The sequence below is a fragment of the Nicotiana sylvestris genome, chromosome 7 (genome assembly GCF_000393655.2).
Source record: "Nicotiana sylvestris chromosome 7, ASM39365v2, whole genome shotgun sequence".
NCBI classification, from domain to species: domain Eukaryota; kingdom Viridiplantae; phylum Streptophyta; class Magnoliopsida; order Solanales; family Solanaceae; genus Nicotiana; species Nicotiana sylvestris.
In genome coordinates this window covers 6,901,133-6,917,157 of record NC_091063.1, presented here as the reverse complement: position 1 = coordinate 6,917,157, position 16,025 = coordinate 6,901,133, and the positions used below count along the sequence as shown (strand labels likewise).

Genomic DNA, 16,025 nt, shown 5'->3' with positions numbered 1-16,025 from the left:
GATCTAATATTGTCTTTTGGTCTCCCATGCAGAAGCGGATGCAGTAATTAAGCTCTGCGGGTTCAACCCTGAAGGTTTTTTGCCATGAACCTATTATATTTTTTAAATTATGGGTTCAAAGTATTTGTTACAATTTTAATAAATTTTTAAACATGAATTTATGGTTTGCGCCGAAAGTACTGAATTCAATTGAACCAAGTATTATAACAAATCTACATTCGAAAAACCAATTGAACGTTGCACTTGGTTGTTAAATGTTGGGTTATTTATTCAAGGGAACATGGATCGATTCCCATTTAGTACTTCTTTTTTCTCATTTTTTAAGCGATGCACCTATATTCTAGAAATCCAAGAGTTGACTCTGTCCACGAAATATATTAGGTTAACTCATGAAGATAGAAATTGTGGTAGATTTATTCTTACTGCCTAATATGGATTGAGGAAAATAATGTCGTAGTTTCAGACTATTACATTGTTGGTTTTTGCGTGCTCGTGACACTTACATTTGGAAATTCAACGTTCAAAATGCAACTGAAGAAAAGAAATTACTTAAACTGAATTTATAAAACAAATTACCAAAGTCCTAGAAAGTCCAGAAGAAGCAAAATTCAACTCTGATAATTGACACTTAAACATGACACAAACAAAACATACAACACATCAAAAACATAAAATTTTCAAAAAATACTAAAGTGAAACTAAACAAATTAAAGACCCAATGATTTGTGTCGAAACTTATTCCAACAACAATAACTACGCCTCAGTCCCAAATAAGTTGCTGAAACTTTATTAGTTGGTGCCGCCAAGGACACCCTTCAACTTCTTGATTGTGGCAGCATCAAGGAACGTAGTAGCCTGCACAATTTCAGTAGCCAAATCATTAGCAAAGAGAGCGAAATCCGTAATTTGAAGACCTGGAGTTGGACTACTGAAAGAAACAATAGCTAGAGATGCAGTTTTCCCAGAGTTAATCTGGAAATGCAACAACCCTTGTGGGAAAACCATAATGTCTCCTTGTTTAAGGTTCTTGAAAAAAACTTTGTTGTCTGAGGAAGAAATAAATCCAGCACAAATTTGTCCTGTTACAACATAAAGTACTTCTGATGCTCCAGGGTGTGTGTGCATTGGGATAACACCACCTATAGCTAAATCTAGCCTAGCCATTGAAATTCCAAGACCGTTAAGTCCTGGAAATTGAGGAGCAAAAGCAGGTGTGACTGCGGCTTTAATGAGAGGGTTAAGTTTAACTGGAGTGGCAAGGCCAGAAAATACAAAGTCATTCGCAGTTACTGCGGATGGTTTTTTGCAGGCGTAGCCGCCTGGTCCGTCGGGGACTGATAAGTCCCCGACGCAGAAATCGAGGACGGCAGCTTCAGAGGAGAGGAAGAGAAGGGAGAAGATGAAGAAAGATTGGAATAACATCTTGTGAGTTCTTTTTTCTGAAGATGGTTTTGCTAGTTGAGGAGTGTTTGTTATCTTGATAGGGTTTTGGCGTACGTATTTATAGAGTTAAATTTGCATGGATATATTTTATTTTTTCTTTATTACTATTGATTATTAGAGATATGGCGCCCATGCAGAGAAGATTTCACGTGCATGCTTTTAGGGTATGAAGGAAACGACATATTTTGGGCTGTGATGCATGTGAACGATGATTTTTTGTCGAAGAAGAATACAAATATTCTCTTTTTTGAGATTTTGTTTGAATTTGTTTGAAAAGGCAGGCATATTCCAATAACTAAACAAAATTATTCCAATTAGTTAGGAGAGTATTTTGGATGTAAAATATGTCAACAAGTTCAATGATGGATTGTGTATGCTCTTATTAGAGTTTGAAGCTGTTCAATTGAATTCCCTATATAGAGAAAATTACATGTAGGTAAAATTAAAGATTCTTATGCGTATATATTATAATTAGTTATTGAATCTTCTTGTCGGAACGAAACTTTAGTATAGTTGTAAAGACAAGCTATGATTTAGTTGTAGGCAATTTGAACCCATTTAAGTTGTGTCATTTTATCATTTTTTCAATCCCTTGTTGGAATTTGTGATGCCATACCACCACTGACTTTTACATATTTCAACATTCTATTTGTATAATTGACGATTTTATTTTCGGGTAAAATAATTTTTTAAAGGCTAAGATAAGTATTCAGAGAGAAGAGAACACAAATAGGATGTCAGGATCGGTAACTCTATATTACATCAACCTGTTTTTTTTGGTCAAAACTAATCTGATAAAGGGACACAAATTAAGGTATAATATCTCTTTTCATAGCTATCAGCGACTATGATTCACCATAGCAAACCTTTTAGTTTGCGGAAATTATTGTTTTTATCTTATTCTCGAGAACTTTTATTTGTTTGAGGAGAAAAAATTATCTTCTTTATTGAATGTACAGAAAGAAGATTAGGATCGTTCGTTTTAAGGGTTTGAGAGAAGATATTCTTTGGATGGTGGCATGGTGCCATGGTGGTGGTCCAATGAGAACATGGACAAAAAACAATTTGAAGGGCACAAAGAGACATTTTGACAACTAAAAAGGGGTTTCTGAAAGTCTTCTGACACAAAAAGGATAACCCTTTATTCAAATGTGTGGATATTGTAAGTTCCCTATCTTGTACGCCGTTCTCATTTTTCTAAGGTTTGATTAGTTGCAGTAATCTTGTTTCCTTAATTCAAATCCATGTAGTGGTTTCTTAGTTTTTTTTTAAGGGAAAATACATAAAGTCCTCTAAACTTATTCCGAAAATTCGATTGAACACTTAAACTAAACTAACGGACATTTCTTTATGCCATTTTCATTTCAAAGTAAATTTAGTACCTCCTTAAAAGATGATATGACAAAGATTCTCCCAAACTCGCGTGAAAGGGAGAAAAAGTTGACCATGTCTTTTTCTTTTTACCTTTTCTTTAATTATTTTTTTCCTCTCTCTCCACCTCTTTTTCCAACCTTGCACCATTCTTCTTCCATCCACAACCATCGATAATATGCCATTGTATGGGATAAAATATGTTCATATTTGACGATTGCATGAGAAAATGACATGTGGAACCGAAGGCAGAAGATAGCTAAACTCGAAGGCAATGATCTCGCTTGTCACCAGAGAGAATGATACTCATAACGATGCAACTAGTGCCGCCATCCGGTAGCATTCAATGAAGAATATTCTACAACATTAAGTGCTTGATCTGTTACAGAGAATATAGTATTCACTGCCCACTGTTACACACCCTTCAATGGCCCTCGTTAAAGAGAAGCTTAATCCTAGGACCTTGAGCGTATTTGAATTGACTTATTTTAAGTGCTTATTGGCTTTTAAGCACTTCTTTTTAGTTTGTGTGGTATTTGACAATGATAAAAAGTGCTTAAAAGCACTTACTTTTAGGCATAAAAAATACAAAAATAAGCCAAAAGCTCAAAGTTGGGTATTACCAACTTATGACTTTTGGCTTTTAGCTTAAAAGCTACTTTTTATAAGCCAATCCAAACACCCTCCTTGTTCCCTAGATGCAGCTATAAATAGTGAGCTCTACCATCATTGTAAAAGACACGAATTTTCTGACAAGCATACACTATATTCTATCAAAAGCTCAATAACATTTTACTTTCTTGCTTATTTGTATTGTTCTTATTGCTTTGTGCCTGAAACCAAGATATCTGTCGTCTATTCCAATTTTAAGACTAAGTCTTATAATTCTGTTTGATTCTTCTATTATTTTTTGGATCAAATTAATTCACTTGTCTATTAACGACATATAAATTTAACTATACTGTTTTACGAGTAAACAGTTTTGGCGCCCACCGTAGGGCATGGACAGTCGTGTAATTGAATTGATCCTTGCATCTGTTACTAACTTGTTTGATTCTTTGTTCTTAGTAAAAAATATTAAAAATGGCAGATAATGGTGTTAACACAGACAATGTTGAGACCCAAGAAAATCAGCCTCAGCACGAGGATTCAATCAGTGATACCCACAACGAAGGGAACGAGGCCACGCCGGTCCACGACAACCAATATCCGCAATATGTTTGAGAGGCAACTCCTAATGATCTTGAAGAAGAGCACGTCGTCGAAGTGGTCAGAGTCTTGCAAGAGCAACAAGAGGCCATTATAGGCCATTTCACGCGGCATGATAAGGTCATGATGGAACTAAAACACGCGTTGTCGGGCGCTTCCAACAACATGAATGGGCGAGGCCCAGTTCTCCCCGGTGCTCCCGCAAAACAAGTGCGTAGAGGGTCGACAACAATACCCCGAGGGGCGAAGTCGGCTCCGATGGGGCCAGGGGAAACAGATCCGGTCAAAACAACGAGAGTGATCCCTTTAAAGCTGAACTCATACGGTTTATGAGGGAAGTAAATGTCTGAATAGATCAAATTCTGGGCGCACCACCAGCGCTGAAAGGGTCGGACTCAAAGAAGTACACACAATTGCCGTAAAAAACCAAGCGCAACACCAGAACTAATCTCGAAGCAGTTTAAAATGCCAGCCGTGCCGAAGTATGATTGAACTACGGATCCTCAAGAGCATATCACCACCTATACAATGGCAGTGAAGGGAAATAATTTAGCTCCCACGAGATTGAGTCCATTTTGCTGAAGAAGTTCGGGGAGACTCTTATGAAGGGAGCCCTGACGTGGTATTCGCTTTTTCCCGAGCATTCCATAGACTCCTTTGATATGCTTGTCACACCTCCTTTTTACCCGCGCCCGCAGGGGTGCAGAGGAGTTTTTTTCAATTAAAGGACAATCAAAACGAGATTTTATTTAAAGATTCAGAGTCGCCACTTGAGAGATTAATGGTGTCCCAAGTCACCGGTTGAATCCCGAATCGAGGAAATGATTGACTCTGTATTACAGTTCGCGAACCAGAAATCCGAGTAAGGAATTCTGTTAACCCGGGAGAAGGTGTTAGGCATTCCCGAGTTCCGTGGTTCTAGCACGGTCGCTCAACTGTCATATTCGGCTTATTTATCTGATTTTAATACATATTGAACCTATGTGCAAATTTTAACTGTTTACCATTTTTATTATTATTATTTTTAAAATACATCTCGAACCACGTCACATCAATGCACCCGTGATTATTGACACATTTCAACTCTATTGAGATTTGGATTTGGATCACATAAATGTGCACCCGAGTTTAAGAAAGTAAATTATTAAAGGCGCGCCTAAAGCGACTAGCGCATCATTATTTTGGGTAAGACCGTGAAATTTTGCTAAACGGCCCATCCCGAAGTCTAAGTAAGTTTACCAACACGTATAGAGGGCCCCACAACATGTGTATTTTCGTTTGTCGAGGCTCATCTCATTCATTATTTAAAAAAAAGAAAGAATTTGCAACGTCGTGGAAATGCATCTCGAACCACGTCACAATCGATATACTCGTGATTAGAGACACATTTCAACTTCGTTGAGATTTGGATTTGGGTCACATAAATGCGCACCCGAGTTTAGGGAGGTAATGTTATTAAAATACGCGCCTAAAGAGACTAACGCATTATTATTTTGAGGAAAGCCGTGAAATTCATTAGACAGTCCATCCTGCAATCTAAGTGTTTTAATATATATATATATTTAACGGGGGCCCTGCGATCTTTGTATTTTTTATTTAGCGAGGTTCGTCTCGTTTTTATTATTTTAAAGGTCCATCCTAAAACAATCTATAATTTTCTATGTAATTCGTCTCTAAAATGAAAGCAATCCTAGTTAATTAATGTACGTGAAAGATCCGAAATTACCTAACTCGATTTCAAACAGTTAAGCCCCAGAGTTGAACAAAGAGAGTGGGACATTTCCAGTACATGACCAAAGTTTCATTTCACAGAAAATGGGCCGCTTGAGCCCGCAATGGTTCATACGCCTAGTATCCTATCAATTGAACTTCCATAGTTAGGGCAGGAATTATTTAGGCCTCAGGGATCATGACAGTCCAACTTGATCAAATGGTGTAGGGGGGAGCTAATTTACAGAATTAATCATATTCATAATTTCTAATTTTTTGCACTCGAGATTGACATCATTTCTAAGCTATTGTAGCACTGATTTTAACGCATAGCTCAATTCTCATTTGGTTTAGCACATAACTCACAATTATTTGCTCAACCCTATTAGAGTAGGAATGGTCTTACCTATAACTCACTCTAACGAATCACTTATCCAATAATGACTTAAATCACACATGGAGTCATGGATAATTTCCAATTCGAAACTAAGCATACGTGACCTGGACCAACGTGAATATGCACCTATTTGCTGTGATTTGCCTTTGATTTTTGGTGTGGCGAGCAATTAACCCGAACAGTGAAACTATTTGACACTATGGACTTGATTTCATCCAGAAATGAGTTACATATTAGAGTTCACAGTCCCTCAAAATTCAAAACAACTCAAATCGGTTTAACAACCATCCTAATTATACAAGTACCTATTGTCCACAAGTTACAAAATAGTACATAGCATGTTAATAATCCAACTAGTCCCTTACAGGTGCATTAATGCACAAATCAATCATACAAATCTTAAAGCTAACTGTATCATAATAAACTAAAAAAAACAGTAAAGCTTTAATGAATGTCAAACAGCAATTGCCTTTCCATTCCACTGGAGAAATTACACCAAAACAGGTTCAAATGTGTACCTGGTATGTAGAACAGAAAAATGGGGTAAGCAATCAGCAACAGCAAACAGCAAAATACAGCAGCATAAAGCCCAACACAGTAGCTTCAACACCTCAATCCAGAAATCCCAGCAACACGGAGAAAACCAGTAAAAATGGAGAAGAAAAATAGTCCGGAAATCTCTCTTTGTTTTATCTTTCTAGCTTTGAACTCTCTCTGGTGTTCTTCCCCTCTCAATATTTCAGAAAATTTGGTTCTATCTTTTTACTCTCTCCAAAATGAATTCTGCCCCTGTATATCCAGTGTATCCAAAGTGTATATCGAGTGTATACCTCTCTCTCCGCCCCCTTCTTTTTTTCTTCCCCTCTTTTTTTCCCTCTTTTCTTGAACCCCCTTCTTCCTAAATTTTCTGTTTGATTTATATCAAAATTTTCGAAATTTTTCAGTTTTTTTTATTCTTTTTTTAATTAAAAGAAATCCCACTTACAAATTGCTTTTATTTTTTTAGAAAAATAAATCTCACCTTTATTTATTTTTATTTTTAAAATTCCAACTTTAATTATTTTTATCTTATTTGAAATCCCACTTTTTTAAAAAAAAAAAGAAAATCTCACTTTATTTAACTTTTCTTTAAAAAAACAAACCACTTTCTTTTTCTTTTTCTTTTAAAAATTCTACTTTCATTTACTTTAAATTTTTTAAATTTTCAGAGACCTTTATATTTATTTTTTAATTCCAACCTTCTTTTACTTTTAAATTTTTTAAAATTTCCACAAAACTTTTTGTTTTTTTTAATTTTCTACATTCTTTTACTCTTTTTAAAAGAGAATCCACCTATTTTTTGTTTTATATTTTTTTTTATTCAATACTTCCCTTTTTCTTATTTTTTAAATCATTCCCGAAATTTTATTTTATTTTTTTTAAAAAATAATATTTTCGGATTTTTTTTTATAAAAAAAAAAAAAAATTAATAGTGAGAATTCACTTTTTATTTTTTTTTGCATTTTTATCCTATAATAAAAAGTGTAATAAAGCTAAAATATTACTAGGTTAAAAACCCCTAAAATATTTACATAAAAGAAGTGATAAAAAATTAAATGTTGTCAAAAATTAGGTGTTCACAACTGCCCCTCTTTGCTTGAAAACACGAAGAGCTTTCGGGCAAAGATAAAGTGAACAATGCGACTAATTTTTGATCATATCATTATTCAAAAGAGGAAGAAAATAAAAAGGACAGGCGCAACCGGGTCCTGGTTTTGGACAGCCTACATATCCCTGGTTATAAGGGAATCAGGTCGCGTGTAGTTCAGAATTTTTGGTAGTTGGGACTACCATGAAGCTGTGGTTTTACTGTTACTGATGTTGCTGCTGCTGTTACTGCTTACTGACCTCCTTATTACACCTTGATAAAAAATAAAGAAGTTATACTAAGCTATGGTCTATGAATTACAAAGATTTATTCTCAAACTTGGTCATGGGATTGTTGTTGCCTCGCTGTCTTGTTGCCTTGTGTTTCCTCTGATGTTTCTTTGCTTCTGACTTGACTTGTATTCTCTCTTGATTGCCAAACTCGAACTGCTTATTTCCTTCTTGTGAGCTTCGCATTATTTTTCCTTCGAAGCTTGAACTCCCTTCTTCTGACCACTGTTGCCTTCCTTCTGATTTCTGAACTTGAATTTATGTTGGGGATTTTTTGTTGTATTCCTCTGCTTTACTTACTTCAACAACTACTTAAAAGATAACGCCTTTCCGTTCTCCAGGCGGGCTCCTGACCTTAAAACTTGAAACGTAAAGACTGAAATGTATTCCTCTGTTATATGGGCGGGCTCCCAACTTCAAAACTTGAAATGTAAAGACTGAAATGTATTCCTTTGTTATATGGGCGGGCTCCCAACTTCAAAACTTGAAATGTAAAGACTGAAATGTATTCCTCTGTTATATGGGCGGGCTCCCAACTTCAAGACTGGAAAATAAAATGCCATACCTCTTTTCAGTCGGGCTCCTGACTTCAACAACAACTTAAAAATAAAACGCCATTCCTCTCTTCAGGCGGGCTCCTGATTTCAACAACAACTTAGAAAATAAAATGCCATTCCTCTCTTCAGGCGGGCTCCTGACTTCAACCAACAACTTAGAAAATAAAACGTCATTCCTCTCTTCAGGCGGGCTCCTGACTTCAACAACAACTTAAAAATATAACGCCATTCCGATCTCCAGGCGGGCTCCTGACTTCAACAACAACTTAGTACTGCATTCGTATTGCCATTGTTCCCCCTTGCCTCCGGCTCCTGACTTCAACAACAACTTAAAAATAAAACTTCATTCCTCTCTTCAGGGCGGCTCCTAACCTCAACTATAAATTAAAAAATATAACACCTCCATTCTCCAGGCGGGCTCCTGACTTCGACTACAACTTGAAAATATAACAACCTCCATTCTCCAGGCGGGCTCCTGACTTCGACTATAAATTAAAAAATATAACACCTCCATTCTCCAGGCGGGCTCCTGACTTTGACTATAAATTAAAAAATATAACACCTCCATTCTCCAGGCGGGCTCCTGACTTCAACTATAAATTAAAAAATATAACACCTCCATTCTCCAGGCGGGCTCCTGACTTCAACTACAACTTAAAGATATAACACCTCCATTCTCCAGGCGGGCTCCTGACTTCGACTATAAATTAAAAAATATAACACCTCCATTCTCCAGGCGGGCTCCTGACTTCGACTACAACTTGAAAATATAACAACCTCCATTCTCCAGGCGGGCTCCTGACTTCAACAACAACTTCGAAAAATAAAACGCCATTCCTTTCTTCAGGCGAGCTCCTGACTTCAACAACATCTTCGAAAAAATAAAAACGCCATTCCTTTCTTCAGGCGGGCTCCTGACCTCAACAACAACTTCGAAAATAAAAACGTCATTCCTTTCTTCAGGAGGGCTCCTGACCTCAACAACAACTTCGAAAATAAAAATGCCATTCTTTTCTTCAGGCGGGCTCCTGACCTCAACAACAACTTCGAAAAATAAAGCGTCATTCCTTTCTTCAGGCGGGCTCCTGACTTCAATCAACAACTTCAAAAAATAAAATGCCATTCCTTTCTTCAGGCGGACTCCTGACTTCAATCAACAACTTTGAAAAATAAAGTGTCATTCCTTTCTTCAAGCGGGCTCCTGACCTCAACAACAACTTCGAAAATAAAAACGCCATTCCTTTCTTCAGGCGGGCTCCTGACCTCAACAACAACTTCGAAAATAAAAATGCCATTCCTTTCTTCAGGCGAGCTCTTGACTTCAACAACATCTTCGAAAAAATAAAAATGCTATTCCTTTCTTCAGGCGGGCTCCTGACCTTAACAACAACTTCGAAAATAAAAATGCCATTCCTTTCTTCAGGCGGGCTCCTGACCTCAACAACAACTTCGAAAATAAAAACGCCATTCTTTTCTTCAGGTGGGCTCCTGACCTCAATAACAACTTCGAAAAATAAAGTGCCATTCCTTTCTTCAGGCGGGCTCCTGACTTCAATCAACAACTTCGAAAAATAAAACGCCATTCCTTTGTTCAGTCGGGATCCTGACTTCAATCAATAACTTCGAAAAATAAAACGCCATTCCTTTCTTCAGGCGGGCTCCTGACCTCAACAACATCTTCGAAAAAATAAAAACGCCATTCCTTTCTTCAGGCGGGCTCCTGACCTCAACAACATCTTCGAAAAAATAAAAACGCCATTCCTTTCTTCAGGCGGGCTCCTGACTTCAACAACAACTTCGAAAATAAAAATGCCATTCCTTTCTTCAGGCGTGCTCCTGACTTCAACAACAATTTCGAAAAATAAAGCGCTATTCCTTTCTTCAGGCGGGCTCCTGACTTCAACAACATCTTAGAAAAAATAAAAACGTCATTCCTTTCTTCAGGCGGACTCCTGACCTCAACAACAACTTCGAAAATAAAAACACCATTCCTTTCTTCAGGCGAGCTCCTGACTTCAATCAACAACTTCAAAAAATAAAACGCCATTGTTTCCCCTTACCTCCTGAACCATTTTCCTTCTAACTTGAATTATCTTTCTTCAAAACTACTTCCCTCAAAACTTGTACTGTCTTCCTTCTTCAAAACTACTTCCCTCAAAACTGGTGTCTCATTTCTCTGCAAACTGCTGGGGATAACACTTTTTCAAAAATATGTTATCTTACTCCTTCAAAGACTACTTTCTTTAAGACTGATGTTTCATTCCTCTGCAAACCGTTTCCTTTTGCAAAACTGGTCTTCCTCTTTTTTCTCTTTTTTTGTTATCTTCTTCCTTCGAAGACTACCTCCCTTAAAACTCGTGTTATCTTCCTCCTGACATTGCTTTCTTTAAAACTTGTTTTGCCTTCTCCCGAAAAACTGATGGGGATACTGCTTTTCACCAAACTTGTGTTAGACTTCCCGAAAATTTTCGAAATGAACGAAAATTTTCTGCCTTAATTTGACAATCTTTCTTGTGGTGCATCTTTCCGTCATCAGTAACATTCCCTGTCCCTGCTTCAAATCAAAGAAAATTTGGTCAGTTTAAAACATGGTGGTTGGTTGTGATACTCCTACTAGGGATGCTATCAATCATTTTCCCATCTATGCGTTGTCTGACCATCTTGAAGCTTGGCTGATACCTTCCGACCTTCTTGACGATTCCTTATTCACAAACCTCTTAACCATTTTCCCAGTCTCCTTATCTGACCTCATGTATTTTCATGACAACTGATTTCACTTGAAGATCTTGCATGTTCATTGATTAACCACTCCCTCCATCGTCTATGTTACTAAAATACCTTTTTCCGGTGCAGACCCAATATCTTCTTTTGAGGTACTGTCCGTGAACTGGCATTTCCCCATCCTTTGAGTCTCCTATGAATTTCCCAATTATGTCCATTGCTTTTCGCGTTGTTCTTTCTTGATTTTCCGCTGGCCTTGGCCTTATAACCCTCGATTTCTGCTAGGGATATCCTTCTTGACACTGGTCCATCCTTTTGTCAATCTCATCATCGAATATACCCTAGATTCAATCCCCCTGGCCCTCCTTTTGTTGCACTATCCCTGAATTGATATGGACCAATCTTGGGTATTTTGCGCGAACCTCAAAACACATTGACTATTACCATCTCATTGCGCTTGTTCTTTCCTGACTTATACCACTTTGATGTACTAGTCAGATCTCATCTTGCATAATTGGAAAGTTGATGGCAAATTTTGAAATCATTTCTCGCTTGTTCTGACCAAAGAGACTCAAGAAGAGGAAATGACAAAGGTAAAAGTAACAGAGTAAAAGGCAAAAGAAAGAGATGACTCCTAACAAGAAAACTACAAAGTAAAACCTATCAGATGTGGATACCAACTCTATTGGCCATGACATGCACACGTGACCTATCCTCCGTCGTTAATCGCCTTTCACAATCTTCGTCTGGTGCTTTCCTGTATGATTCTCAATCTTTATTTGACTTGTAGTGCCCAAAGGGTTTTCACTATCAAGCCTCTCTCATTTTGGTTTTTCTCTCAACTTATAGCCGTCTCAAGGTGCCCGTGAAGGTTTTCACCTATAAGACTCTCTCATTTTATTACTTTTCTGTCGGGGATCAGAGTGTTATTATCGACTTCCATTTGCATGACTTGGCATCTTTCGAAGACTGGTCAAAAGGTCTTTCTTGGGACCGTAACGTGGGGTTTTGGATAGGGCTAGAAAGAAAGGGTATTAGCGGCTCAAAACGAATCAATTTGGGTTCAAAATTTACAATCTTCGGAACCAAATTTCTTTACATCAAACACAACTTCTGCCCCAGTTTCTTGCTTGGGGATTTTTGTTTTTTTGTTACACTATGACCGATCCGTGAACCGCCTACGTATCCTCTTTGAGGAATCAGGTCAAACGTAGTTCCCAATTCCTTTTTTTGTTTTCCTTTCCATTTATTTATTATTTTCTTTTCTCTTTCTTTTTCTTTCTCTTTTGCTCATTTCTCCTTTCTCCTTTCTCTTTTGTTGTTTTGTTGTTTCTGTTGTTTTCTTTTCCTTTTTCTTTTTCTTTTTCTTTATCTTCCATGCTTGTGTTTTCTAATCTTTGCTACTGATTCTAAACGAGGGGTATGAAAGAAAACCAATAAAGCTCAAAGGGTTAACGAAGGATAAAGTGTTTAGATAGAAGAATAAAATGCCTTCGTCATTCCAATCTTCAACACATGCCAAGCACAAACAACACAATTAAACATTCGCCACATCTTCTGATTGTGCCGGACTTGATAACCATATCCACACATTCGCCTTTTCATTTGTCATTTTTAAAGCACCGTTGGGCAATACTCTCACTTTCGTTACCATGAACGGCCCCCTTGTCAATATGGCTAACTTGCTTTTATGGTTTTTCTTTATGTTTTACTTGCCCCAGTTTCACGTGGCTCGGGCTTCAAATGATCTCAAGCAATTCTTATTTCCCTTAAGTGTCCTGATCATCTCCCAATGGCTTTATAATTAACTCTTAAGATTAGGCCCAAACTGTGCGCACATGTCATGTCACTAGAATCGGCGTTGAACATAGACAAAACAAAAGAATAAAAAGAACTAAACAAATAAGATGACTGGAGGTAACAAAAGACCGGAATTTGCATTAGACAAGCGGTGAAACGGTTCGTATAACGAAACAAGCAAAACAACTGGGGTACAACCTTGGAACAAACCTAAAATAATCCTAGATAACACTAAACAAACCACTATGACAAAATGGAAGGATAAGAGGGTTTGACACAAGACAATGTCCAGATTACAACCCTGCAAATAACCCGGACAACAGAAATGATAACAAAATGAACCACCAAAGCTCCGCTCCGGCTGACCAAGAAAGGGAGCGTCTTCCCAATTACCAAGCACGACATCTTAGCCACTAAGCTTTGCATCAAGACCACCATCTGCTTCAACATCTTCAACTTTAGTCAATATCCTAAGAAGGTTCACATGCTTTTTATTACTGTCGTCGATCGCAATCACTCCTTCGTGAATCATTCTTTCTATTTCCCTTTTTAACGAATGACAACTCTCAATGCTATGCCCTGAGACATTGGAATGGTATGCGCATCGTGTAGTAGGATCAAAGCTTCTTGCATGTGGATCCGGAGTATATCCGGGGAGCGGCTCAATCAGGCCAACATGCTTTAGTCTTTCAAACAGACTTGCATAAGATTCTCCGATAGGGGTGAGAGCCTTTCCTCGTTTCAGCAACCTCTCGTTCCTAAATGTCTGATTTGGCCTATAACCTGATCCAGGGGGTTTCTGGTGTGCTCGTGGGGGTGGATAGGCATTTTGTGGAGCTGGGTACTTGGAGAGTGAAGCATGTTTTTGGGAGTCCCGTGGAGAGAAGTAGCGTTGGAAAAATATAGCTGGACGACGAGTGATGGAGCTTCTCGGGTGGCTAGGAAAACTGTCATAAGTGGGTAGATATGGAGAGTATGGAGGATCGTCCGTTATTGTGTTAGGTGTTTGGGTAAGGATAGAGTTCAGGAAGCTAGGCGGTGGCGGGGGTGGTGCTTTCCCAGTCATCCATGCCCGATACATGTCTACCACATGCTGTCTCAACATTTTTACCTCTTTTACCAACCCGTAGTCCTGTTCAACCAGCTGTTTTCGGGCATTGGTGCCAACCCACTCAGTTCTGTTGTTCTCTGCCATTATCTTTTGCCTTTGTATTGCAGGGAAGCGTTACTTTAGTACCACAACCAACCACCTTTCTGGAGATTGAAATAGAACAAAATGGGAGCAACCCGCTAGCGTTAGGGTTTTCAACAGATAGGAATACACACATTGAGGATGCAATGCAACTAGACAGTTAACCCTTTCTATCATGCATTTGCTTCAGTTACGTGCGTCATTCCGACTTCTTATAATTGTGCTCCTTTTGAACGCCTCCCAATCCTTCATTTATTTTCTTTGTTTTCTCATTTTTTCTCTTTTCTATATATATATATATATATATATATATATATATATATATATATATATATATATATATATATATATATATATATATTCTTTTTGATGGTGGTCGAATCTTATATGGATTGCATACGTATCATGTCCCCGCATGAATCAGACCGTGCGTAGTTCTGATAGATAAGTGCCAAAATGACTGATAAAATTTTTGATTTTCTTTTTTTTTTTCAAATTTTCCATTAAAGAAAAATGTGTTTATTGAAACGACCCATTACAATATTAACGGACTCTAAAAGACATTGTCATCAAAATGGCAATACAACTTAAAAATAGACTAACAGACTCTGACTGACAAGTACTCCCTTTTTTCTTTTCTTTTTTTTTTTAAAAAAAAAATCATAAAATATCCGGTCTTGTCAATACGGCTTTTCAGCACTTCGAAGAAGATTTAAAGGTTGTGTTTGCTAACCAGTCAAAACCTTAAAAATGACCAAAGGTGGTGTTTATGCAAAGTCAGCCTTTTGGTGTCCCTTTTTGGGAACATTCGGCTATTTTTGACAAGAACGGCATCACCCGACTTATTTATGACGAAAAATTAAAATTTTGACATTTTTGGCTATTTTTGCAAAAAAGGGAGGTTGGACCCGATGAGGGTTGCCTACGTATTATACACCCTGTGAGAGTCAAACCGGCGTAGTTCGGGCCGATAAAACAAACTTCTTTTTGAAAACCAGACTCTTTTCATTGGCAGATAAAACTATATTTTTGTTTTTTCCCTTTTTTTTCATTTTCTCAAAAATTCGGCAGAGTTTCGACACTATTTGGACATTGGTTTTTTTTCAAAATAGGCGATTAACTCTCTTTAACCCTCGTAAAAATATTCAAAAGTCGATCAACATGCAAGTCCGAAGCAAATAAATGCACAAGTAGCAAATAAGATGCATCAGGATGGTCTTTTTCATTTTTGGTATACTTGTCCTAGACAGACCCAACCCCTGTGTTGAGCCTCCAAAGTCAAATGCACGTGATGCAAACGAACGTTCCTACTAAGGATCCGACATGAAGCTGAGTTATTCTAGGTTTATAATCTGGGTATTTGTTCTAGACTGTGTACCCGAGCGGACAGCTCGAGTCGAGGAGGGGGCTACGTACCGGGAACCAAAAGGCCATCCGACTTAGTAACTTGTCCGAGCCTCTTTCTTATTTCAAGGTATGACACTAACAGAATAGGGAGTCTCGACCAGCGAGCACATCCCCGAAGGTGAGAAGAGAAGGGGTTCGTAGCAGTTTACATACAGTTCTCAGATAATATCAAAGCGGTAAAAGCAGCATTTAGCACATTAGGCCCAAACATGTAAAGATCAGATAATAAACAAAGCCAATTATAACAATTATTCCAAGCTCGAATTCTGAACCCTGAACCAGAGATTCTGGGTTCGGTCCC

General features: G+C 37.8%; 1 protein-coding gene across 1 annotated transcript; it reads right to left on the bottom strand.

The window, feature by feature from the left end:
• Positions 1 to 532: 532 nt before the first annotated feature.
• On the bottom strand, positions 533 to 1,485 carry LOC104233238 (auxin-binding protein ABP19a-like). The gene has a single exon (XM_009786605.2). It carries the CDS (start codon positions 1,420 to 1,422, stop codon positions 790 to 792), a length of 633 nt encoding a protein of 210 aa, XP_009784907.1. The 5' UTR covers positions 1,423 to 1,485; the 3' UTR covers positions 533 to 789.
• Positions 1,486 to 16,025: the final 14,540 nt, after the last annotated feature.

Excerpts from the sequence above, each read along its gene's own strand:
- LOC104233238 (XM_009786605.2), bottom strand. The coding sequence starts at position 1,422 with ATGTTATTCCAATCTTTCTTCATCTTCTCCCTTCTCTTCCTCTCCTCT.